General features: G+C 39.3%; 1 protein-coding gene across 1 annotated transcript; it reads left to right on the top strand.

Moving 5' to 3' along the window:
- GLIPR1L2 (GLIPR1 like 2) lies at positions 1-25,756 on the top strand. Its single transcript, XM_007526535.2, has 6 exons — positions 1-270; positions 7,084-7,329; positions 8,723-8,826; positions 16,300-16,385; positions 24,589-24,615; positions 24,698-25,756. The coding sequence occupies exons 1-6, from the start codon at positions 1-3 to the stop codon at positions 25,135-25,137; spliced, it is 1,173 nt and encodes a 390-aa protein (XP_007526597.2). The 3' UTR covers positions 25,138-25,756.

Below are 25,756 nucleotides of genomic sequence, written 5' to 3'. Positions count from 1 at the left end.
ATGCGCATTGCCCTATGCGCGTTAGCTGCCTGGACCATGGAGGCTGCTCTGCTCATCTCCCAGGCGCGGTGCGCCCAGCTGCACCCCAGGCCGCAAGGGGGCGTGTGGCAACTGTGGCTTTTGGAGCTTAGTCTCCTGCTGCTGGGGTCCCGAGCGGAAGAAGACTTTTTGCCAGATGAGGAGGACGTAGATTTTATCAATGAGTATGTGAACCTCCACAATGAGCTCCGCGGCAACGTCATGCCCCGCGGCTCCAACTTGCGCTTCATGGTGAGGCCCGAGGGCAGTTGCCCCCCAACTTCCAAAACCCCCTGGAAGGCCTGGGTCCTGTGCTGAGACGGAAGGATGCAGGGGAGGGGACTCGGTGTGTGTGTGTGTGTGTGTGTGTGTGTGTGTGTGTGTGTGTGTGTGTGTGTGTGTGTGTGTGTGTGTGGTCACGTTACAGTGCACAGGGGCCCGGGTTCAAGCCCCTGGTCCCCACCTGCTGCAGGGGGAAAACTTCACGAGTGGTGAAGCAGGGCTGCAGGTGTCCCTCTGTCTCTTTCTCCTCCACCCTTTTCAATTTCTCTTTTTCACTATCCAATAATGAAAGAAAGAGAGAAAGGAAAAAAGAAAGAGAGAAAGAAAGAAAGTGGAAAAAGAAAGAAAGAAAATAGAGAAAGAAAGACAGACATAGAAAGTTCCCACACACAAGCAAAAGCCATGGTGGCTCGCACACTTGGTTATTATCACGGGTGTGCACAGGGCTGGGACAAAGCTTCGGAGCGGTTCTCACCAGAGGTGTGTGGCCCCCTAAAAAGGACAGCAGCGTGAGAACATGGTAGTTTCATGCAGTGACATTTTCAAGTTTTAAAGTCGGTGCAGAAATTGCTTAGGGATAAGGAAAATGCCAGTTGAGGCAAAGATCCTTGGGGTTAAATTAGGGAGTTTCAAGTCAGGTACTCAGGAAGGACTAACGGACAAGTGAGATTAATTATATATTCATTTTAAATTTGATTATTCTTTCTTTCTTCCTTTTTTGCCACCAGGGACTATTATGTCTGGGACTCAAATGTCTGCACAATGCCCATACTGTTACTGGCAGCTAGCTAGTTTTCTTTTCTTGTTAAAGGGTAGGGGTGGTGGTGGTAATGGTGGTGAAGGTGCAGCACTGCTTCACCACTCCTGAAGCTTTCCCCCCTGCAGGTGGGGATCAACAGCTTGAACCCAGGTCTTTGCACACTGTAATATGTGCACTCATCCAGGTGCATCATCACCCAGCCCCTTGACAAACATTTTAGCAGGTGTTCAATTATTACATATAAGAGAACTTTACGAGAGAGAGAGAGAGACAGATAGACAGACTCCAGAACACCATTCTGATACATTTGATGCCAGAGATCAACCCAGAAATCTGAGGTATGCACGTCTAATGTTAGGCCAGTAGAACTATTTTCCTAATGGGCAAATATTTATTCTAATTTGTACTTGCCATCATTAGTACTATTTATTATCTTTACTCTTTATAGCTCCTCATATCTCGTGCCTTATATCTCAACCTTATATCTCAATTTTGTTGTTTTGACGTATATCCTTTAGTACTTTGTTTAATAATGATGTGTGAATAATAAATCTAACCATTCTGTAATGTGTGTGCTTAACCAGGTGCACCACTCAGCCATTCTATATCTAACTATACTAACTCTTGAATGATTTTGTTTGATCTCAACACTATCTTTTGGCTTCCTGTGTAGCTTCTGAGATTTCTCCTTGTAGTTAAACTCAGGAGCTCCCAATTTACCTAAACCAATGGCATCACTTGCAAACTTGCTGGAAATGAAAATGTTCAGTTTTCATTCTAGACCCAACGATACCATAATTCTTAGTTTAGCTAAGTATATTATACCCAACAATCTGTATTTTAAGAAGTCCACCAGAGGTTTCTGAAATACTTTAAAAATTTTGTTGCAAATGGTTTTATTTCTGTCCTTTTGAAAATGATTAGTCTCTACTCATAATTTAAAGGCTTTCTTTTTGCTGTCCTATAGTTTATTCTTTTGCTGTTCCATAGTTTATCCTTTAGCTATTCTATATTTATGTGGTGATGACTGAGGTTTCACCACACCAGGATAACTTTTTCAGATAGAGAAACAGAGATGAGAAAGAAAGAGAGAGAGGGAAAGAGGGAGGGAGGAGGAGAGAAAGAGAGAGCGCACTTTACAATGTGCAAGGACCGAGATTCAAGCCCCCAGTCCCCACCTGCAGGGGGAAAGCTTCACAAGTGGTAAAGCAAAGCTACAGGTGTCTCTCTGTTTCTCCCTCTCTATCTCCCTTTCTCTCTATTTCTGTCTGTTTCTATCTAATAAAGATAGTAATAAAAATATTTTTTAAAAAGAGAGAATTTGGGGCGTCAGGTGGTAGCTCAGCAGGTAAAAGCGTAGGTGGCACAAAGTGCAAGGAGCAGCCTAAGGGTCTCGGTTCAAGCCCCCATCTTCCCACCTGCAGGGGAGTTGCTTCACAGGTGGTGAAGCAGGTCTGCAGGTGTCTATCTTTATCTGCCCTCTCTGTCTTCCCCTCCTCTCTCCATTTCTCTCTGTCCTATCCAACAACAACAACAATAATAATGCAACAAGGGCAACAAAAGGGAATAAATAAATATTAAAAAATCTTGAAAAAACTTTATTTAAAAGAGAGAGATAAGGTGGTCTTATCTCTATATGCACAGATTCTATATGCATAAAATCTTATTCAGTGGTAACAATGGAAAAATCTTGACATTTTCAACAACTTGGTTGGACTATGAGGCACTTTGTAAACTGAAATAAACCAGGGAAGAAGGAGGAGAAGGAAGGGGAAGAGGAGGAAAGAAGGAAGGAAGGAAGGAAGGGAAAAAGAAAAAGAAAAGAAAAAAGAATATGGCATGGTATCACTGAAATGTGTCATTTAAATGTATAAGACCTTTTTTATTTTTACTTTTTTGCCTCCAGAGTTATCTCTGGGGCTCTGTGCCTGCACCACAAATCCACTGCTCCCAGAGGCTATTTTCCCCATTCTGTTGCCCTTGTTGTTGCACTTGTTGTTATTGTTACTGTTGTCATACCTGTTGTTGTTGTTGGATAGGACAGACAGAAATCGAGAGAGGAGGGGAAGACAGAGAGAAGGAGAGAAAGACACCTGCAGACCTGCTTCGCTGCTTGTGAGGCGACCTCCACTGCAGGTGGGGAGCCCGGGGCTTGAACCAGGATCCTTATGCCGGCCTTTTTGCTTTGCGCTGTATGCGCTTAACTCGCTGACCTACAGCCCAGCCCGCGTATAAGCATTTTTTTAAGTGGAATTCTTCAAACTCAAAAAACAGTTGTGAAAAGCAAGGTGAAGAACATGAAGCTATATTAATTTTATTCAAAAGACCTGCGTCTTAGGTGAAAGTTATATTCAACAAGAATAAAGTCTACCCACACCCTGTATTTTAAGGTCTAAGTTAAATGGTCAACATTTAAATGGATTGAAGCTATTAGTACATAAAGTGTGGTGAGCTTTGTTCCCAAGTCTTTTTTTTTTTTTTTTCCTCCAGGGTTATTGCTGGGCTCGGTGCCTGCACCATGAATCCACCGCTCCTGGAGGCCATTTTTTCTCCCTTTTGTTGCAGCCTCGTTGTGGTTACTATTATTGCCATTGTTGATGTTGTTCGTTGTTAGGACAGAGAGAAATGGAGAGAGGAAGGGAAGACAGAGGGGGGAGAGAAAGATAGACACCTGCAGACCTGTTTTACCGCCTGTGAAGTGACTTCCCTGCATGTAGGGAGCCAGGGGCTCAAACCGGTATCCTTACGCCGGTCCTTGCGCTTTGTACCACATAAGCTTAACCCACTGCGCCACCGCCCGACCCCCTGTTCCCAAGTCTTTTACATCTCTCTACCCTTCAACTTTCATCCTTTCAGCCCCTCTTTCTTCCATATTCTTTGGTTTGTATGTAGTTCCTCAGTTAACATATAGCTAATAGCTCTTATTTTCCTTACCTTTTTAACTGCTTAGGTCTATCTGGATGTAAGGGTGAAAAATTCATTTGATGGAAATACTTGTGTATATTTTAAGACCCATTTGCTCTTTTGGAGCTTGTACGTTCAAGAATGATTAATCCTTACTAAATAAAAATAAAATAAAATAATAAATGTTTAAGTTCATAGTAACTGTACCTAAGTGCTTGCCAGAGACTGAGGAGTGGGAGAGATAGGAAGAAGTTGGTAAAATTGGTAGAAACTTTCAGTAATAAGATGAAGGCTGACACAATGACTTTAGTTATAACACTAAAGCTAATAACTTTAGCCTTATTTTCTGTTTACACAAGATTGAGCAAAGGATTTTGTATCATAATTTGTTTGCACACCATTATAGGAAGTGATGAAATGAAATGCTTATCAACTAGAACTTGAATATTAGATTTCCTGGTTTTAAATCCAAACTTCATTACTTGTTGGCTACAGGCAACTAGGGGAAAAAATGACTTAGCTTCTGTTTTGTTGCTAATTCTTCTATGAAACAGAATAGAAATGCTGCATACCTCTCTGTGCTGTTCTGAACTCTTAAGTGAAATAATGCACTAACAGAATAGTGACTGGCTCATAGTAAGCAAATGATGTGGAAACAACATAAAAAATTAGGCAATAGAAACATGCAGCTCAAAGCACTATTTGCACATGAAAAACAATCTCCAAGGTTATCGAATAGTAGAATGTCCACATTATATGCAATTTATACAATGGAGTATTATGTAAAGTTTGTATAAATTCATACACCTAGTTGTGTTAATATGGAACAAGCTCTCTGAATGAAAAAATGCAAGTTGTGGGCCAGTGATATTGTTTATGGTATTATTACAACAGTATAACAGAAAAATTAACTCATACCCATCTAAAACAACCAAACATATGTAATATATGACTGTCTTTATAGAAGTAGAGAATTGTACATGTAAGCCATTTTTATTTATTTATTTATTTATTTATTTATTTATTTATTTATTTTGCCTCCAGAGTTATTGCTGGGGCTCGGTGCCTGCACTACGAATCCGCTGCTCCTGAAGGCCATTTCCCCCCTTTCTGTTGCCTTTGTTGTTTATCGTTGTTATTGTTATTGTTGTCATTGCTGTCATTGTTGTTAAATAGGACAGAGAGAAATGGAGAGAAGAGGGGAAGACAGAGAGGGGGAGAGAAAGATAGACATTTGCAGACCTGCTTCACCGCTTGTGAAATGACCCCCACTGCAGGTGGCAAGCCTGGAGCTCGAACCAGGGTCCCTTCTCAGGTCCTTGCGCACCATGTGCGCTTAACCCACTCCTCTACCACCCGGCCCCCATCAGCCATTTTTTTAAAAATTTATTTATAAAAAGGAAACATTTTCAAAGCCATAGGATAAGAGGGGTACAGCTTCGCACGGTTCCCATCACCAGAACTCTGTATCCCATCCCCTCCCCTGATAGTTTTCCTATTCTTTAACCCTCTGGGAGTATGGACCCAAGGACATTGTGGGATGCAGAAGGTGGAAGGTCTGGCTTCTGTAATTGCTTGAGGCCTTATTATTTTTTTTAACGATGATTATTACTGTTAGGGAAGTTGGAAGGTCAGTGTTCCAAAGGCCTGTTACATTTTCTTTATCGTATTTACATATAATCTATGCAATTAAGAAAACTGAGGAGATGTTAGTATGAACTTTCAGAAATGTCTACTTTTAGATATAATGTAACATGTATTTAACATTGTACTTTTACAACTATTTTGTTAATTTTTCTGTACGTGATTATTTTATCCTTAACTATACAATTAACTTAATAAGCCTCTAAATATGGTAAAACTACACATTCATCAGAGCATCCATAAAACTTAATTGTACCTCTATATTTTTATTGGGGGCATTAATAGTTTACAGTCAACGGTAAATACAGTTGTTGGTACATGTGTAAAATTTCTCAGTTCCCTGCAAATTACTCTTACCCCCAGCCTAGGTCCTCCACCATCATGCACCAGGACCTGAAAGCATCCCTCCCACCTCTGAGTCTTTTACTTTGATGCAATACATCAAACCCAATCCAAGTTCTGCTTTATGTGTCCCCTTCTGTTATTGCTCAACTTCTGTCTATGAGTGAGATCATCCTACATTCTTCTTTCTCTTTCTGATTTATCTCACTTCACATGATTCCTTCAAGCTTCATCCAAGAAAAGGTGAAGAGGATGAATTCACCATTTCTAGTAACTGAGTAGTATTCCGTTGTGTATATGTACCACAACTTTCTCAGTCACTCATCTGTTGTTGAATACCTGGGTTGCTTCCAGATTTTTTGGCTATTATAAATTGTGCTGCTATGAACATTGGTATGCACATATCTTTTTTAGATGGGTGTGTCTAGTTATTTAGGATCAACCTCAGGAGAGGAATTGTATGCCCAATTCAAGCCTTCTGAGAGTTCTCCAGACTGTAGTCCACAGAGGATGGACCAATTTACATACCCATGAACAATGCAGGAGGGTTCCTTTGTCCCTACAGCCTCCCCAGCATTTGTTGTTGCCATCATGTTTTGATGTGTGACATTCTCTATTGTACCTCTTTCCCTGTTGATTAAAGTTGTGTGTGTGTGTGCAAACAGATATGTAAATATACATCCCTGATTTTCCTAACCATTGAAGAACCAAATTTTGGACAAGAGGGCAAAATTTATGCCTCATTTCCCATTGTTCCTTATAATATCAGTCTACCTATGTCTACATATGGTCAGTGCTCAAAAATATAATTCTTGGGTAAATATTTTTAATTACTGCATTGCTGTGTATATAAAAATATGAGATAAATGCCTCCTGTATGTGCAAGAGTAACATAATTATCTGCGTCATTGAACAATATGGTCTTTAATTGGAAAAATATGTAAAGTCCTTTGTGTGGAACAGTTTACATTTTGTATGTGATTATCTCAAAAACGTTAGCATCAAAATTTCCATAAGCACAAAGTTAAACCTAATTGTTAAAAGATGAGAACTCAAGAGAAACAATATGAACATTAAAAAAAAAAAACCTTTACTTTTTAATTTTGTTTTCTTTATTTCCTTTTTTTTTTCAGACTTGGGATGTGGCATTGTCAAGAACTGCTAGAGCATGGGGAAAAAAATGTATATATGAATCTAATCATTATTTAGAAGAACTAAACATGGCCCACCCTAAATTTAATGGTATTGGTGAAAATATCTGGGTTGGTCCTGAAAATGAGTTTACTGCAAGTATTGCTATCAGAAGTTGGTTTGAAGAGAAGAAAAGGTATGATTTTGAAAATCACACGTGTGCTGGCAATTGCTCCCATTATTTACAGGTATATATATATATATTTTTTAATTTTTATTTATAAAAATGAAACACTGACAAAACTATAGGATAAGAGGGGTGCAACTCGAAATACTACTCAGCTGTAAAAAATGGTGACTTCACCGTTTTCAGCCGATCTTGGATGGACCTTGAAAAAATCATGTTGAGTGAAATAAATCAGAAACAGAAGGATGAATATGGGATGATCTCACTCTCAGGCAGAAGTTGAAAAACAAGATCAGAAAAGAAAACACAAGTAGAGCCTGAAATGGAATTGGTGTATCGCACCCAAGTAAAAGACTCTGGGGTGGGCGGGTGGGGAGAATACAGGTCCAGGAAGGATTCAGAGGACATAGTGGGGGTTGTATTGTTATATGGGAATCTGGGGGATGTTATGCATGTACAAACTATTGTACTTAGTGTTGAATGTTAAATATTAATTCCCCAATTTAAAAAAAAAGGAGGGGTGCAACTCCACACAGTTCCCACCACCAGAACTCCGTATCCCATCCCATCCCCTGATAGCTTTCCTATTCTTTATCCATCTGGGAGTATGGACCCAGGGTCATTATGGGGTACAGAAGGTAGAGGTATATGTTTTTTATATTATTAACTCAATAGACTCTTTAGCTGCTGCCAAGTTTTTATTAACTATTTTAAATTTTATAGACAAGACACCTACAACACTGTCTCACTATTTATAAAGCTTTCCTCCTACATGTGGGGACCAGGGGATTGAACTTGTGTCCTTGCACATTGTAAGATATGCACTCAATCAGGTGCTTCAACACCCAGCCCCTGACTATATTTTATTCTACAATGGAATTTTCTTTTAAAAAAAAATAAAGATTTTTATGGCTGATGTTTTAAAGTGCCAGGCTCAATCCCCAGATCCACCATAAAGCAGAGCTGATCAGTGCTTTGCTTTTTCTCTCTGTATCTCTCATTAAAGCAAAATAAATAAAATATTTTAGAAAAAGTAAAATCTGTTAGCATTGCTTGCCCTTCCCTTGTATAGTCTTACTGTCTCTTCTCCTTTCACAACTTCCATTCTTCCAAAATCTGTTTTTCCTATATTGCCCCTCTATTAGGAGCATAGAACTTTTAGATTCAATCAGAGGTTACAATTGTTTCAACAGGTGTAACTTTCTTTGACATAAAACATTATTCTGGACTGGAGTTTCTCAAACTCTTTAAGAATCTATTAAAATATTTCTCTAAATACAGCTTTGAAAATGCTTCCCTAAATTGATACCTATCCATTTATCAAACTAAAGGATAATTCATATTCCTTGAATAGTTTAAAGAATCTGTGTGAATCAAATACATTGCTATTTACAAGATTCAGTGTAAAATTTTGGAATTAAATTGCAGATTTTCTTTTGAAATTTTTATTTTAGGTTGTTTGGGACAACTCTTATAAAGTTGGTTGTGCTGTTACTCCATGTTCAAGAATTGGACGTATTCGGCATGCCGCAATTTTTATATGCAACTATGCACCAGGGTAAGTTACTTTATTTTAAATATATATGTAGAGAAAGGAATTTGGTTAAGCTATGTGGCGTGAAGCACCAGGACTGGTATAAGAATCCCAGTTCGAGCCCCCAGCTCCACACCTGCAGGGGAATCACTGCACAGGCGGTCAAGCAGGTCTGCAGGTGTCTATCTTTCTCTTCTCCTGTCTGTCTTCCCCCTCCTCTCTCAATTTATCTCTGTCCTAACCAGCGACAGCAACAACAACAACAACAATAATAACCAGAACAATGATTAAAAAAACAAGGGCAACAAAAGGGGAAAAAAATGGTCTCCAGGAGCAGTGGATTCATGGTGCAGGCACCGAGCCCCAGCAATAACCTTGGAAGCAAAAAAAGAAAAAGACATTTGGTAGGGCTGGGGAGGCAGCATTGTAGTTATGCCAAAGACTTTCATGCCTCAGGCTCTGAGGTCCCAGGTTTAATCTGCAGCACCAGAATAAACCAGAGCTGAGCAGTGCTCTGTTCTCTATCTTCCTCTCTGTATTTCTCTTGCATAAATTTAATTAGTTAATTAAAAAACAAATTTGTAATTTTTGAAGTTTAACTTTTCCATTCTTTCAATATATTCTTCTAAATGTCTTTGTAAACTCCAAATGTGATATCTATGTATTAAATGTTTTATAGTGAAATATTTTCAATTATATTTTGAAGTAAGTCACAACTGGGACATATTGATTTTATATAAAGGCTAATAAAGAAATACTTCTTGGAGCCAGACCTTCCACATTCTGCTTCCCATAAAGAATTTTGGTCCATACTCCCAGAGAGGGATAAGGAATAGGGAAACTTTCCAATGGAGGGGGTGGGACACAGAACTCTGATGTGGGGAACTGTATGGACTTGTACCCCTGCTGTCTTACAATCTTATTAATCATTATTAAATCACTAATAAAAATTATTTTTTAGAAAAGAGTTACTTATTGGGGGCTAGGCATGGTGCACGAGGTTAAGTGCACATAGTACTAAGCACAAGGACCCATGCAAGAATCCCAGTTCGAGCTCCTGGTTCCTCACCTGCACCAGGGAGGCTTCACAAGTGCTAAAGAAGATCTGCAGGTGTGTCTTTATCCCTATCTCCCTTTCCCCTCTCAATTTCTCTCTGTCATATGGAATAAAATGGAAAAAAGTGGCCACCAGGAGCAGTGAATTCATAGTGCTTTCTCAGAACCCCAGCGATAACTTTGGATACAAAAGAAAAAAAAAAGAATAACTTCTTGAAAGTATTTTAACTCTAATAATACTTCACAATATTTATCCTCATTAGTGTAGGATTTAAATTATTTGCCAAAATAGTACATTCCCATATTTATAATGAAAGCCAATGGGGGGGGGGGGGAGATGTGTGGAAATTTCTGTTGTGAGAACTTTTTCAGCAGTATGCCAGTTAAATATTTTTTAAAGATTTTATTGATTCATTATTGAGAGAAACAGAGAGGGGGCAAAAAGACAGAGGAGAGAGAGAGAAAAAAGAGAGAGAGAGAGAGAGCATTACTGTGATAAAAGCACTGCCTCAGATCAGACTTGGTACCTTATGCTTGAGAGGCCAAGGCTTTGTCCTCTGAACCCCTTCCTAGACCACTAGTACATCAGTTTTGTAACATGAAAGCCACTTCTGTAATTGATTATCTGTTAGAGGTTGGTTGCATCATTAATTGGGGATACTCCGAGATGAAAGAGTACTTGAGAAATATTCTAGTCAAGCTGTCCATATGAAGCAGGATTTCTTTCCACTTAACTATGTTTGATTGCTTATATCTGAATATCTCTGGTAAGCTCTGTTGGAAATCTCAGGTTTTCTTATAGTGTGATAGTATAAGCAATATTATAATGTGCAACTAAGTAAGAAAAATATTTTAATCAACATGTCAAGTAGACACTGAAAATCCATTACATGATAATTTTGCAAAGAAAATACTGCCTGATAAAATGCTCCTTTGGAGTAAATTAAAAAGAAAACAAACATTGATTACTGATTGAATTCCTCTAACAGAGAAAATTACTGAACTATCATGTATGCAGAATGAGACTCAGAATGTCCCTGATGTGAAACTTGTGTACCACAAAACATATTTGGGATATAGAGGCATGGCAAAGCTTCTTAGGATTCCTTTCACTTTACAGACTAGAAGCACTGAGATTTGTATCTACTACACTGAGAAACTTTGGGAAATTAATTACTGCTCAGTAGTGAACATTAAAATAGAAAACTGGGTACTGAAGTGGGGAGAAGGGAGGGACTTCCTCTAGGCACTAATTTGCACATATCCACTCAGCAACTATGCACAAGTCTCCGTTCTGTCCACTTTAAAAAAAAAAAAAAAAAGACTGACAAAATTTAGTCTGTAGTCTTTGAAGGGAAGCAAACAATAAATAAATGAACACATCAATTTAAATATTTACTTAGATACAATAAATATGCCTTTAAATATAATAATAGTGTTAGGGAAGTGGATCAGTGAGTAGAGCAAGTGGTTTCTATGCTTGAGACCCTGGTTTTTTTTTTTTTTGTTTTTTTTTTGAGACCCTGTATTTTATCCCTGGAACCACATAAGACCACCAAGGAGAGTGACACAATAGGTGGGTAGGGCATCGAGCTTGTGTGCATGAAGTCCAGAATTCACTCCCTCACATATCACATCACATATACCTGAGTATGCTCTTCTTCTATCTTCTCATTTATGAAAAAATAGATTTTTTTAAAAAAAATTCTTTATTTATTAATGAGAAAGATAGGAGGAGAGAAAGAACCAGACATCACTCTGGTACATGTGCTGCTGGGGATTGAACTTGGGACCTCTCAGACCACTAAAAAAATATTTTGTAAAAAAAAAAAAAATAGAAGAGAGAAATAGAGAAAAATAATGGAAAGAAGAAATAAAGAAAACCAGAGAGAGAGGCAGGTGAAACTCCAGAGGAGCAAAGCTTTATGTTGTCTTTCTCCCATAAGAATATACAATAGAAAATTGAACTGGGATAAATAAATAAAATCTTTAAAAAAAAAAAGAAAGAAAGAAAGAAAAAGAAAAGGAAGAAAGTTGAACTGGAGACTGGAGAGGTGGAATAGTGGTTATCCAAAGAGACGTGTATGCTTGAGGCATCAACTAATTTTTACAGAAAGTGACATAAAGCAAGCTAATTTTGCACATTCAAGTATAATTTCTGGTGAAAACCAACAGAATTACTACTTTCCTTGCCCTTGAATAGGTTGAAGAAGTAGTCATCGGGGTCAGGCGGTGGTGCAGCGGGTTAAGCACATGTGGCGCAAAGCGCAAGGACCAGCGTAAGGATCCCGGTTCAAGCCACCGGCTCCCCACCTGCAGGGGAGTCGCTTCACAGGCGGTGAAGCAGGTCTGCAGGTGTCTATCTTTCTCTCCCCCACTCTGTCTTCCCCTCCTCTCTCCATTTCTCTCTGCCCTATCCAACAACGAATAGCATCAACAAGGGCAATAATAATAACCACAACGAGGCTACAACAACAAGGGCAACTAAAGGGGGAAAAAATGGCCTCCAGGAGCAGTGGATTCATGGTGCAGGCACCGAGCCCAGCAATAACCCTGGAGGGGAAAAAAAAAAAAAGTAGTCATCGAGTTTTGGGCAAAGACAAACATATTAGAAATAGCAGTCAGCTAGGGAGATAGTAAAAAGTTTATCGGTCTTATGTGAACAATGAACATTCCTGTCACCGACAGAACTGTGTTCTCATTTTGGAAGTGTAGTTATAAAATTCAAATTTTGACCTAGATATATGTATATATGTCTGAGAGCCAGTCCGTGGCACAGCAGATTAAGCGCATATGTTGGGAAGCGCAAGGACCAGCATAAGAATCCTGGTTCGAGACACCGGCTCCCCATCTGCAGGGGTGGGGTCGCTTAAAAAACGGTGAAGCAAATCTGCAGGTATTTTTCTCTCTCCCTCTCTGTCTTCCCTTCCTCTCTCAATTTCTCTCTGCCCTATCCAACAACAACAACAGCAATAACAACAACAACGATAAACAACAAGGGTGACAAAAGGGGAAAAAGTAAAAAAATAAAATAAATCTCCAAAAGATGCTCTTTAAAGTCCTTGCTTGGTCTCAGTGAACTGCTGTTGGTATCTTCTAATTCTGCTTTTAAAAACCCCTTCTGTTTCATTTGGTTTAAATCCCCCCTGCTTAACACTGCATTCTATTTACATAACCACTGTATTCTATTTACATAACCACTACCATCTATTTACATAAATCACTTTTACATTTACATAAAGCACCACCTTCCCTCCAGGGCATTGGTGCTTTAGTGGTAGAATTCTCACCTGCTCCACCCCCTCTCCTTGTCACACCCTGATCCTCTCCTTGTCACACCCTGATTTTCACCAGTCACTTTTCTCTCCACCCTCTCTGCATCACATCCTGTTCACACCCTACTTGGGAAGTATATATAAAGACAACATTGTTCGTTTTAGTTAGTTGTTAGTTTAGTCTAGCTTGGTATAGATTGCGCTGCGTCCTGCATGAATAAAGAGATACTGCGTACAGCTCAACCATGAGTCCCTGGTCGTCTATCTCCTGTCAATGAAGCTCAGCCCAGCCCGACAAACTGCTCCACTGCTCCTTGGAAAACACAAATGCCTAAAAATAGAGAATTCCACCTGTGTCTTTGGACACTACCAGGACTGATTTGAACATTTCTTTCTTTTTCTTTTGTTTCTCTCCTTTTCTCTTCTCATTTATTTTATTGCCACCAGGATTATTGCTGTGACTCAGCGCCAGTACTTTGAATCCATATCTCCTGGCGGCCATTTTTTTCCTTTTCTAATTTTTATTCGATAGGACAGAGAGAAATTGATAGAGAGGGAGAGAGAGAGAGAAAGATAGACATGCACAGACCTGCTTCACCACTTGTGAAGCATATCCTCTGCAAGTGGGGAAAAGTGGCCGGAACCAGTGGCCTTCCACTTGGTACTGTGTATGCTTAACTGCAGGGCCCCTCTGATTTGAAATTTCAATAAACTTTTCTGATTATAAATACTTATCTACTGTGGTCCAATAATGCCAACTACAATTGTTGTATTGTGCTGTAGATTCAAGTTGATTTAGGTTAAACCTTAGAAACTCCAATACAGGGAAGGTTGGCCTATGACATGTGTCAATGACTAAATTAATTTTTAAATTAATTTACTGGCACTCTGATGGGGATTTTTCTTTAAATGCTTTCTTAGTGGAAAACATGAAAGTAGAAAAGGAATATACAATTTGCAAACAAACTTCTGGGTGTCTTTCATGGCCAGGAAACCTTGTCATTTCAGTATATTTTATATGTTATTGGGTATTATCAAAAACTTCTGGTAAGACTCAGAAATTAGCTATTTGTTTTTTTTAAATACTTTTTTATATCTATTTATTTATTTTCCCTTTTGTTGCCCTAGTTGCTTTTTATTCTTGTTGTAGTTATTATTGTTGTTGTTATTGATGTCGTCATTGTTGGATAGGACAGAGAGAAATGGAGGGAGGAGGGCGGAGGGGAAGACAGAGAGAGGGAGAGAAAGACAGACACCTACAGAACTGCTTCATCGCCTGTGAAGCGACTCCCCTGAAGGTGGGGAGCTGGGGGATCCAACCGGGATCCTTATGCCAGTGAGGGCTTGAACTGGGATCCTTAAGCCGGTCTTTGGCGCTTCGCGCCACATGCACTTAACCCGCTGTGCTACCACCTGGCTCTCAAGCTATTTGTTTTTGTTGTTGTTGCTGCTGCTGCTGCTATTGTTTGTCTTGTTTTGTTTTCTTACTAGAGCACTGTTCAACTCAGATTTATGGTGATGCAAGAGATTGAACCTGGGACTTTAGAGACTCAGGCATGAAAGTCTATTTGTATAACCTTTATGCTATCTATCCCCACCCCCTATCTAAGTTTTTAAATAAGTCTTCTGATAGCTAAGAGTATGCTTAGACTTAATATAGTTTTATAGCTTTTAACTGCATGCTTAGAAATTAATCTTATCTAAATTATCAGGATTAGTGACCCTCCCCTCACTCTAAATTATTTTCCCAGCTTTCTATCATCTTCCCTATTCATATGTACTGTGGGGTTTCTTTTCCTTGTGCAACTCTGAACAACTAATGTATTAGTTTTCATTGTTCACATCTACTATGTACAGTGGGTCAAACTGCCTTTGTAAAAGCTCATTTAAATGTAATTGCTTGTTTATATATTTATGTATTTTTATGTAGACCTCACAGGAATTTAAGAAATATGGTTTTGGGGACAATAGACATTTCAGGATTTAAAAATAATTTCTTAATTATCTTTATTTATTTATTGGATATAAACAGCCAGAAATTGAAATGGAAGGGGATGATAGAGAGGGAGAGAAACAGACACCTGCAGTACTGCTTCACTACTTGCAAAGCTTTCCCCATGCAAGGGGGGGGGGGGGATCGGGGCCTCAAGCCAAGGTCCTTGCACATTGTAACGTGTGCTCCACCAGGTGTGTCACCACCCAGCCCCACTTTTCAGGATTTTTATAAACTCAAAGAAGATATATCATTTCTATAGACGTTTTTATACATATGTGCCAACCAGAAAGAGATTATAAACCAATAGAAAGAAGTTAGAGTGCTCTAAAACTCATATTTAGATTATAGTACTTTGATTCAAGGACATGAACTTAGTTTTAGAAGACATTGATTCCCTGGGAGAGGACAGAGTTGGCTTTAAATTTATTTTATTTATTTCTTTTTTAATTTTTTATGAGTGATTTAATATTGATTCACAAAATTGTAATATGACAGGGGTATAATTCCATACGGTTCTCACCACTAGAGTTCTGAGCCCCATCCCCTCTATTGGAAACTGCTTTAGTTCTCCCAAGGTCTATAACTATCCATCCATATAGATTTCCCTCCCATCCTTCATCAATCCTACCTTCACTCCCTTTCTAGTTCACTCCTTCACACATTACTACTTCCAAGTGTCTTTGCTCATTTTCCTCTTCTCTCTTAGATAAGCAAACTGTGCTTGTCTTCCTCTGGTATCTTACAGATTCACTTCCCTTTCATTGATTAAAACAAAGATTTCTGGTGACAAATGCTTCAGCTCCTGGTGCAGCTGGGGTACAGAATCATCTGGTTTACTTCCCCTAGCATTTACCCCTCTGGTAATATGGACTAGAATTCTTTCTGGTGGGCAGAAAGTGGGAATTCTGGCTCCTGTAATTGATTCTCTGCTGGACATGGACATTGGCAGGTCGATCCATACCCCCAGCCTGTTTCTATTTTTCCCTAATGGGGTAGGGCTCTGGAGAGGTGAAGTAAGGATGGGATTTATGCCTTTAAATTAAGACCCTATTTATTGTCCTTTCTTAATTAAGTCACTTTTATGAGCTAAAAATTAGTAACCATTATTTAAATAATAAAATTTAATACTATTTTTTCTTTTCTTTCTATCTTTTTTTCTTTTTTTTGTAGAAGAGTTCTGACAAGAAGACCTTATAAAAGAGGACAATATTGCACAGAGTGTAGCAGATTTGACAGATGCACAGACTTTCTATGCAGTAAGATAAAGAAAATAACTTAAACATGAAAAATCCATACATTGTGATGTTGATAGTGCTCCTTTGATCAAACTAATACTATACATCAAGGAAGAGTTGAAATAGTATCTTTACTGTATTTTTCTACACCACATGGTCTTTTCTACCCTCTTTTACCCTATTTTGACTCCTAAGAACATGCCAGAATCCCTGAGTGAAGGAACAAGAATTAGCAGTGAAATGAACATTTTGGAAAAGCCTCACAGTTTATTCCTAAAACAGCAAGACTATCCCAAGGTATTTATAAACTATAGGCTATACAAGGATAGTTATTTGATTTTTTTAATTATTATTTTAACCAAAGCAACTACTTAACTCTGGCTTATGATGGTTCTAGTAGTTGATCCTGCAATTTTGGAGCCTCAGACTTGAAAGTTTTATGTATAACTATTAGTCTATCATCCCAGCCCAAAAGAGACACTTGCAACACTGGTCCACTGCTCTTGAAACTCCCCCTTACCCTGCAGTGGGGGGCTGGATATTTGAACCTTGATCCTCATACATGGTAGCATGTCTGCTCTCCTGGGTGTCCCACAGTCTGGTCCTCTGAGATATTGTATGCCCTTTTGTCATCTTTGTTTTGCTAGTGAGTTGTGTCCCCTGCCCCCCCCCTTTTTTTGTAAGTTCCTGAGGCAGAGAACCTAGTGAAGACTACAGGAACTGTGAAGTAATAAATATATGTTGGGTTTTTATCTATTTATTTCTGTTTGATGATTTTTAAAAAGAGTCAGAGACAGAATGAGTGAAAAAAAAATCACATCACCAGAGCTTCCTTCAATGCAGTGGGGCCTTTAAGCTACTAAATTTGTTACACAACTTAGAAAACTAATGTTAATAATACTGATAAAAGACTGGTATGTGAACTTTACTAAAACTCTCCAAAAGATGCAAACTGATGAATCACAAAGTTAAAATGTTTACCAGAAAAATATTACCAGAGAGCAGATAAAAAATAAGAACAGATAAACTAGCATCCAAAAATTTTGTTGTTGTTGTAGTTTTTATTGTTATTGTTACTGATGCCGTCATTGTTGGATAGGACAGAGAGAAATGGAGAGAGGAGGGGAAGACAGAGAGGGAGAGAGAAAGACAGACACCTGCAGACCTGCTTCACCGCTTGTGAAGCGACTCCCCTGCAGGTGGGGAGCCGGGGCTCGAACCGGGATCCTTACACCGGTCCTTGCGCTTTGTGCCGCGTGCGTTTAACCCGCTGCTCTACCACCCGACTCCCCAAAAAATATTTTAAAGACAACTTTTTAATTATTTTTTTTACTTTTTCCCCCTTTTATACGACATAGAGAAATTGAGTGGGGTTGCAGGGAAAAGGAGCGAGGAGGTAGGCATGGCTTTACCACTTTCAGGTAATGACCAAGTGCTTAAATTTAATTCCTTGTACATGGTAACATGTACACTCAAACAGGTTTGTCATAGTCAAGTCCCCTAAGAAGAGAACTTTAAACAAGTTTTAAGTACAGAACTATAAAGATCAAGGAAGAGGAGCAAGACATGCTGTTGTTTGAAACTACAAGAGTGAAAGAAAAAAATGAACTATGAAAGACATGAAGTTCACATTAAAGTATCTCAAAGAATCAAAAATACTGAAAAAGTAAAGAAATACTGGAAAAGATCATAACTGAGATATTCAAATAAGTAATTAAAAGATTAAAGAGAAAATTAGAAGTGTGCAGTGGTAGATCAGACCAAACATGTAAATAAAGACATTTTTTTTAAAAAGGACAAAACTCATAGAATGGAAAATTAAAATATAGAGATTTGATGAAATCATAAGATTCTTTGTAGAAACAGAAAATTTTGAATCTAGTCACTATAAGTAGATACTTCAGATTGTAAATTGTTGCAGCTATTGTAGAAAAGATTATGATTATTTATCAAAAAATGAAATTAGAATCAGGGGCCGAGCTGTGGCACATGCAGTTAAGCACACATATCTCCAGGAGCAAGGATTCAGGTTCAAGACCCGCTCCCCACCTGCAGGAGGGATGTTGTGTTCACACACAGTGAAGCAGGTCTGCAGGTGTCTGTCTTTCTCTCTCCCTCTCAATCTTACCCTCCCCTCTCAATTTTTCTCTGCCCTGTCAAAAATAAAGGAAAAATGGCAGCAGGGAACAGTGGATTCATAATTCCTGTACCAAGCCACAGAGCCCCAGAGAGATGGAGAGAGAGAGAAAGAGAAAAAAAGCAAGGAAGGAAGGAAGGAAGGAAGGAAGGAAGGAAGGAAGGAAACAAGACAAGGATTTAGGATGGCCAGTTGATCCAGCAACTCCATATTAGGTACTTATCCAAAGAATAGTCAGTTGCTAACTAAGAATGATTTATGCACCTTGTGCTCGTTGAAACATTATTTGCAATAGCTCAACTATGGAAACAACCTAAGTGTTTTATCAGTGTATGAATGGATAAGAAGAGATATAGGGGGAGTTGGGCGGTAGTGCAGCGGGTTAAGCGCATGTGGCTTGAAGCAGAAAGACTGGAATAAGGATCCCAGTTTGAGCCCCCGGCTCCCCACCTGCAAGGATATTGCTTCACAGGCAACGAAGCAGATTCTGCAGGTGTCTTTCTCTCTCCCTCTCTGTCTTCCCCTCTTTTCTCTCTGTCCTATCTAACAACAATGACATCAACTACAAAAAACAAGGGCAACAAAAGGGAAAATAAATTTAATTTTTTTATTATTATTTAAGAAAGGATAAATTAACAAAACCATAGGGTAGGAGGGGTACAACTCCACACAATTCCCACCACCCAATCTCTATATCCCACCCCCTCCCCTGATAGCTTTCCCACTCTCTATCCCTCTGGGAGCATGGAACCAGGGTCATTGTGGGTTGTAGAAGGTGGAAGGTCTGGCTTCTGTAATTGCTTCCCTGCTGAACATGGGTCTGCTGGGTCCATACTCCCAGTCTGCCTCTCTCTTTCCCTAGTAGGGTGGGTCTCTGGGGAAGCGGAGCTCCAGGTCACATTGATGGGGTCTTTAGTCCAGGGAAGCCTGGCCGGTATCCTGATGACATCTGGAACCTGGTGACTGAAAAGAGAGTTAACATACAAAGCCAAATAAATTGTTGAGCAATCATGGACCCAAAGCTTGGAATAGTGGAGAGGAAGTGTTAGGGGGGTACTCACGGCAAACTCTAGTGTACTTCTGCTTTCAGGTATATATTTTGCAGTAGTTTACGGGTACGTGTGAACATATGCTTTCTCTAACAGAAACTGGTGTATATCTAGGTTTTGGGACTTTGTTAGAAAGTGAACCACCTGAGATGAAATTAGAGTATACTCTGAAAGGAAAGGTCTCACCCGAGTAATGAAGTTGAAGGGTTGTCATTCCACACGTGAAGTCTCTGGACATAGTCTGAAGTGAAGCATGTTGAAGTGGCCATCGTTGCGTTGATTAGGTTGTGATCGGCAGATGCAATATTATTTGATATGGATTGGGAGAGGCATACGGGAAAGTGGGCCCTATCCAAGGGTTCCTGGACTGGGGGAAGTAGAGGCTCTATAGTGGAGATGTGAGGTTCCTGCTGTCTTAGGGTTCAAAAAGACAATCGATAGTTAATGTGATCATCACATTATTTGTTAATTGGGTTAACTTTGAAAAGTCCTTTTGTTATGGTTTGCTGTACAGTACCCAGTATCTTGTATATAGCTGTGCTATTGGTTGCTTCTGATCTACTTGGTCTAGGCTTTTGAGAGAGTTTGCCTATCAAATACACAGCCTATATATTAAAAAGATTCAAGCCTATATATTAAAAAGATTCAGTCTGTGTTTTAAAAAACTTTGAGACATACAATGAATTTTCCCCCTCTCATATTAATTAACTAGTGATTTCTATGACTACATTTTACTAGGAGTGTACATAAACACCATTCCCACCACCAAAAGACTGTGACCCATCCCTCCCACTCACTCCCACCCCCCCACTGGCCCAGGAAGCTGCATGTCTACCCCTCACCACAGGGCTTTTACTTTGGTGCCCTACTTAACAATTTGGTCAGGTCCTGCTTTTAGGTTCCCTTTCAGATCTTCTTACTCAACTTCTGTTGATGAGTAGGGCCTGAGAAATAGTTCACTCGGATAGTGAGTTGCTTTAACTTGTACATAACCCAGGCAGGCCTTAGCTCAAGCAGTACTGCAGGTGTCTCTCTTATTCTCTCCCTTTCCCCTTCCCCTTTCAATTTCTCTTTGTCGTATCAAAAAAGGAAAAAAAAAAAAAAAAAAAAAGGTCACCAGGAGCAGTGGATTTGTCATATAGGCAATTCATGGTGGCGATTAAAATTTTAAAAAGAGAAAGGAAAAGAAAGTAGAGAAAAGAAAAGAGCAAGCTATGTCATAGGAAGAAGGGAAACAAAGTAGCTACCATTTGAAGATTTCCTAACAAAAAAACTGCACTTCAAAGGGCAAGAAAGGGTCCAGGAAGTATTCAAGTAAAAATGTAAAAGTATTTACCATACAACGCAGCGAGTACCACCTTAGCATGCTTCACTTCGGACTGTGTCCAGAGACATCAGGCATGGAATGTCAGCCCTTCAGCCTCATTACTTCGGTGAGCCCTTTCCTTTTATGGGATTCTCTAATTCCATTTCAGATGGTTCACTTCCTAATAAAGTCCCAAAATCTAGACATAGACCAGGTCCAATGAGCTAGAGCATATATTCACATGTATCCATAAATTAGGGAAAAATATATAACTGAAAGCAAAAGTACACAATAGTCTGCACTGAGTCAGTATAAAGTTCATAATGAAATAGTGTCTACTTAGACTTAGATATCCTCCTCACCTACTTCCTATTACAGTTCTCTCACTCACTCCAAAGCTAACCTTAGCAAAGCAAGGACTGCAAAAGCTAAATAAGGGCAAGAGACTGGCATACTTTAATGATGACTCTTTAGTCACTAACAGGCCACCCCATCAGATGGGTCCCTAGTCGGGAGGCCTGAGATTCCCAAACAGATATGATGGGCCTAGATCTCGAATAAATCCCTCTCCCAAATATTACCAGTCATCTCTATCAGGAAAAACACAACAGACCCCGTTGTGGGCCCCCATAGGACCTTGCCCTCAAGTTTGATCAACAACGGTAGAGAATGTCCCATCCTCTGAAGGGAGGATGAACAACTTACTCTATGCTCCACCCTAGGAAGATGGATCTTGAAATTGGGGCAGCTTGGAATGTTCCTACTCATGACCACAGAGTGTGAGCTCAGATCTACAGGGATGCAGAGGTCATATAGACTCTTAAGCTGAATATGGGCCCCAGATCACATCAAATAAATGGGGTTTATATCAACAATATTATACACCTTTCCCATATTTGGGAGCTACTCTCTTCCCTGATCTAGCTTTCTGGTCCTTTTCCCAACCATGACATCATCTTCTCAGATAATAACTTGGATCCACCTGCATATCAGATCTCAGGCTCAGGGAAAAACAAAAACAAACCAAAAAACTAGTATAGCCACAGGCCCTTTGGAATATAACTAAAATATGCCAACTAGCTATCTACAAAATGGAGCCCCCCCGTCTTCATCTGCACTATTCCAGCCTTTAGGTTCATGATTAGTCAACAATTTGGCTTGATATGTTAACTCTCTTTTCAGCCATCAGGTTCCAGATGCTAACATGATGCCAAACAGACTTCCCTGGACAGACAACCTCACCAATGTGTCCTGGAGCTCTGATTCCCCAGAAGCCCCCCCCCCCCCCCCACTAGGGAAACAGATAGGCAGGCTGGGAGTATGGATCAACCTGTCAACGCCCACCCATGTTCATCGAGGAAGCAATTATAGAAGCCAAATCTTCCACCTTCTGCATCCTACAATGACCTTGGATCCATACTCCCAGAGGGATAAAGAATAGGAAAGCTCTCAGGGGAGGGGATGGGGTATGGAATTCTGGTGGTGGGAACTGTGTGGATTTGTGCCCCTCTTATCCTATGATTTTGTCAATCTTTCCTTTTTATAATAAAGAAAAAATAGGGAGTCGGGCAGTAGTGCAGCAGGTTAAACACAGGTGGTGCAAAGCACAAGGACCCACATAAGGCTCCCAGTTCAAGCCCCAGGCTCCCCACCTGCAGGGGAGTCACTTCACAAGTGGTGAAGCAGGTCTGCAGGTGTCTATCTTTCTCTCTCCCTCTCTGTCTTCCCCTCCTCTCTCCATTTCTCTCTGTCCTATCCAATAATGACACCATCAATAACAACCACAATAATAGCTACAACAATAAAACAAGGGCAACAAAAGGAAATAAATAAATATTAAATAAAAATAAATAAATAAAATAAAGTATTTACCACAGGGAACTAACAATCTGGGTTGAATAAGGAAGACATCTACTATAAATACTCTTTAACAATTGCCTTTGGAGAATAATTGCCTTTGGAGAATAATCTTCCAGTTTTTACTAGCACTTCTGTAATTTCCAAATCCTAATCTACAGCTAGACAGAGAAAGGAATTTTCAAAGTGGTGCTGGTTCCCAACTTTAGCTCAGCAATACAGAATCAGCTTTACACTGTCGAGGTGGGAATGCCATGTTGCCAACTGGTATCTTAGCTTAGCGAGTACAGATTCAGGTTGGCCTCTGATTTCTCCATAATAGCAGGCAGTGGAGAAGTCAGGTGGTGGTGAATGCACATTCAGTTGAATGCACACACTACCATACACACACACACACACACACACACACACACACACACACACACACACACCTACAGTAGTAAAAGGCTACACTGACAGAACTTTTATGTAAGCATTGAATCTCAATTAATATATAAACACTAAAATCTGAAGGCAGCTGCTACAAAACAAACTGCATGGGGCTGAGTGGTGGCACATACATTACCATGAGCTGATCTGCAAGATCTAACCCTCTCCTATTAAGTAAAATAGAAAGAAAAAAAAAAAAAGGAAAAAAGGCCATCAGGAGCAGTGGATTCATGGTGCTGGTACCAAGCAAGCCCCTATAACCTTTGTGGCCATGGCAGTTAGAAGAAGGAGAAGAAAAGAAGAAGAAAAAAAAAGATAAAAGAACAAGAAATGAGAAATACGAAAGAAACCAGGGCTGCGTGGTGGCACATCCAGTTGAGCACACATGTTACAATGCACAAGGATCCTGGTTCAAGCCCCTAGTCCCCACCTTCAGGGGTGAAGCTTTGCAAGTGTGAAGCAGTGCTCTTGGGGAGGGGGGTGCCTCTCTGTGTCTCTCCCTCTCACCCCTTTCAATTTCGCTTTGTCTTTATCCAATAAATGTTTAAAAATACAAAGCATACTGTAAACATACTCATTAATCCAACTTTGGAGAAGACAAGTAGCAGAAAAAAAAATGTGCTTAATTCTCTCATCTTTTATGGCCAGGAGTCAAAAAAAATTATTTATCAGTCAAGCAATAGAGATGTCAGTGAAATTACATGTATATAAGTATTGTCCTGGAAAATGGCTCACCAGGTAGAGTGCACACTTTACTGTGCGCAAGAACCTAGATTTGAACCACTGGCTACTGCATGAGAGCACCTGTAGGGGGGACTCAGTAGAGGTGGAGAGGTGCTGCAGTGCCTTTTTTCTCCATATGTGAAAATTTATTTATCCTCCCATTCTCCTTCCAAGTGTAGTCTAGGAGTGGTGTTTTTCTGGCCTTTTCTATCCAGTTGAACAAAGGGAAGAAGATGTATTTTCTTAAAAGTCCCAGATAGTATTGAGCTAAATAGCAAAAAGAAGGCGTGAATACTAAGCTGCTGCTACCTAGAAAAAGGAAGAGCAGTGCAAAGCTTATGAAAACCATTACATGAGGAAGATTATTAGCTTCAGAAGACTAATTTGGAATTACTGGGAGGCAAGAAAGGTGAAAATAGTGAGAGAATCTGGAATGTTGAGGGCAAAAGTTAAGTGACAAGGTGACAAAAATTATTTAGATTGAATTGGTACTAAAATTCACATCTAGTCTGTTATTTTCATGCTCTTTCTAACTGATCCAACTGACCTTTAATGGGAAAAAAAAAAAGTTGTCATTTATAACTTGCTAGCTGGATGAGGAATATCAAAGATGATGGCATGATGTTTGAGAACTAAAATAATATCACATTTGTTTGGAAAATTATATCCTAAGAAAAGAAAGAGCTATAAAATTTCCTTATGAATTTTCATTTACTCCCTTAGGTAATGCAGATCGTGACCAAGCCACATGTATGTATTATTACCCTTTATTTCTTGAATGATTTGGCTACTTCCTGTGAAATCCAGCATTTAACTGCTTCTTTATTTACAGATTACAGATTTTGGTATCCAAGATGGGAAGTTCCTCGACCAATTGTGTGTGATCCACTGTGTTTATTTGTTTTCTTCTTGAGAGCACTATGTTTTTCATTCAGTACTGTACTTGTTTTTATAGTCCAATCTCACTTTCCAAATATATTATTGGAAGAAGAAATGTTAAATCTCTCTGAGGTAGCTGAAGACTCGCTAGCAGAGAAGGAAAAAGAAGAAAAAGGGGAGGAGGAGGAAGAAGTGGAGAAGGAGGAAGAGGAAGAAGCAGAGAAGGAGGAGGAGGAGGAGGAGGAAGAAACAGAGAAGGAGGAAGAAACAGAGAAGGAAGAAGAAGTGGAGAAAGAAGAAGCAGAGGAGGAAGAGGAGGTAGCCGAGAAGGAGGAGGGAAAGGGGGAGGAGGAAGGAGAGGAAGGTCAGGAGGAGGAAGAGGAAACCTCATAAGGCAAAAGTATAATGCAAAAACATAAAAAGGAAAGAGAAGTACAGAACTCTTTCAGAGACTATATAAACTACTGTTGCAAATCCATCCTTTGCCTTGTCATTCCCATACTAAATTAACAAATTCAAATGTGAAAAAGAAGAGAGACCAAAAAAAAAAAAAATGCTACTGTAGAGTAAATATTTTAAGGAAAATTCTTGGACTCTTAAGATCAGCTAAAGATGGGGTGATAGAAAGTAAAAGGGTTTTGACCAGTCTAATTAATATGAAAATTCGACTATGTCATTCTGACAGAGGAGGAATTTTTAATTTGCTGAATGTGTTTATGTTTCTGTTTTGAATTCTGACTAGATTAGAAATGTCTCAAAGATTAAATAAATTTCTATACATAAGTGCTTTAAACCATTCTAAATTCAAAACAACCATTTAATAATTTTTGTTTTTGTTTTTATCATTACTATCATACTTGTTAGTGGCTGTGGTGGTATTTTCAGATTCTATTAAAGTATCTAATAACTTTATCTTTGTAATATATGCTTTTTTGGATAGTTTAAGTGACACTAGTACATGTTGTTAGGAGACATATTTATTTTTTCTGCCTACTGTTTACCATCTCCTTAA

Source organism: Erinaceus europaeus, chromosome 7 (genome assembly GCF_950295315.1).
Source record: "Erinaceus europaeus chromosome 7, mEriEur2.1, whole genome shotgun sequence".
Lineage (NCBI taxonomy): Eukaryota > Metazoa > Chordata > Mammalia > Eulipotyphla > Erinaceidae > Erinaceus > Erinaceus europaeus.
The sequence above is the reverse complement of the archived record's forward strand: the minus strand, read 5'-3'. Positions and strand labels throughout refer to the sequence as shown.

Excerpts from the sequence above, each read along its gene's own strand:
- GLIPR1L2 (XM_007526535.2), top strand. The coding sequence starts at position 1 with ATGCGCATTGCCCTATGCGCGTTAGCTGCCTGGACCATGGAGGCTGCT. Across the intron at positions 7,330-8,722 it reads ATTGCTCCCATTATTTACAG|GTTGTTTGGGACAACTCTTA; the intron begins GTATATATATAT and ends TTTTTATTTTAG. Across the intron at positions 24,616-24,697 it reads AGATCGTGACCAAGCCACAT|ATTACAGATTTTGGTATCCA; the intron begins GTATGTATTATT and ends CTTTATTTACAG.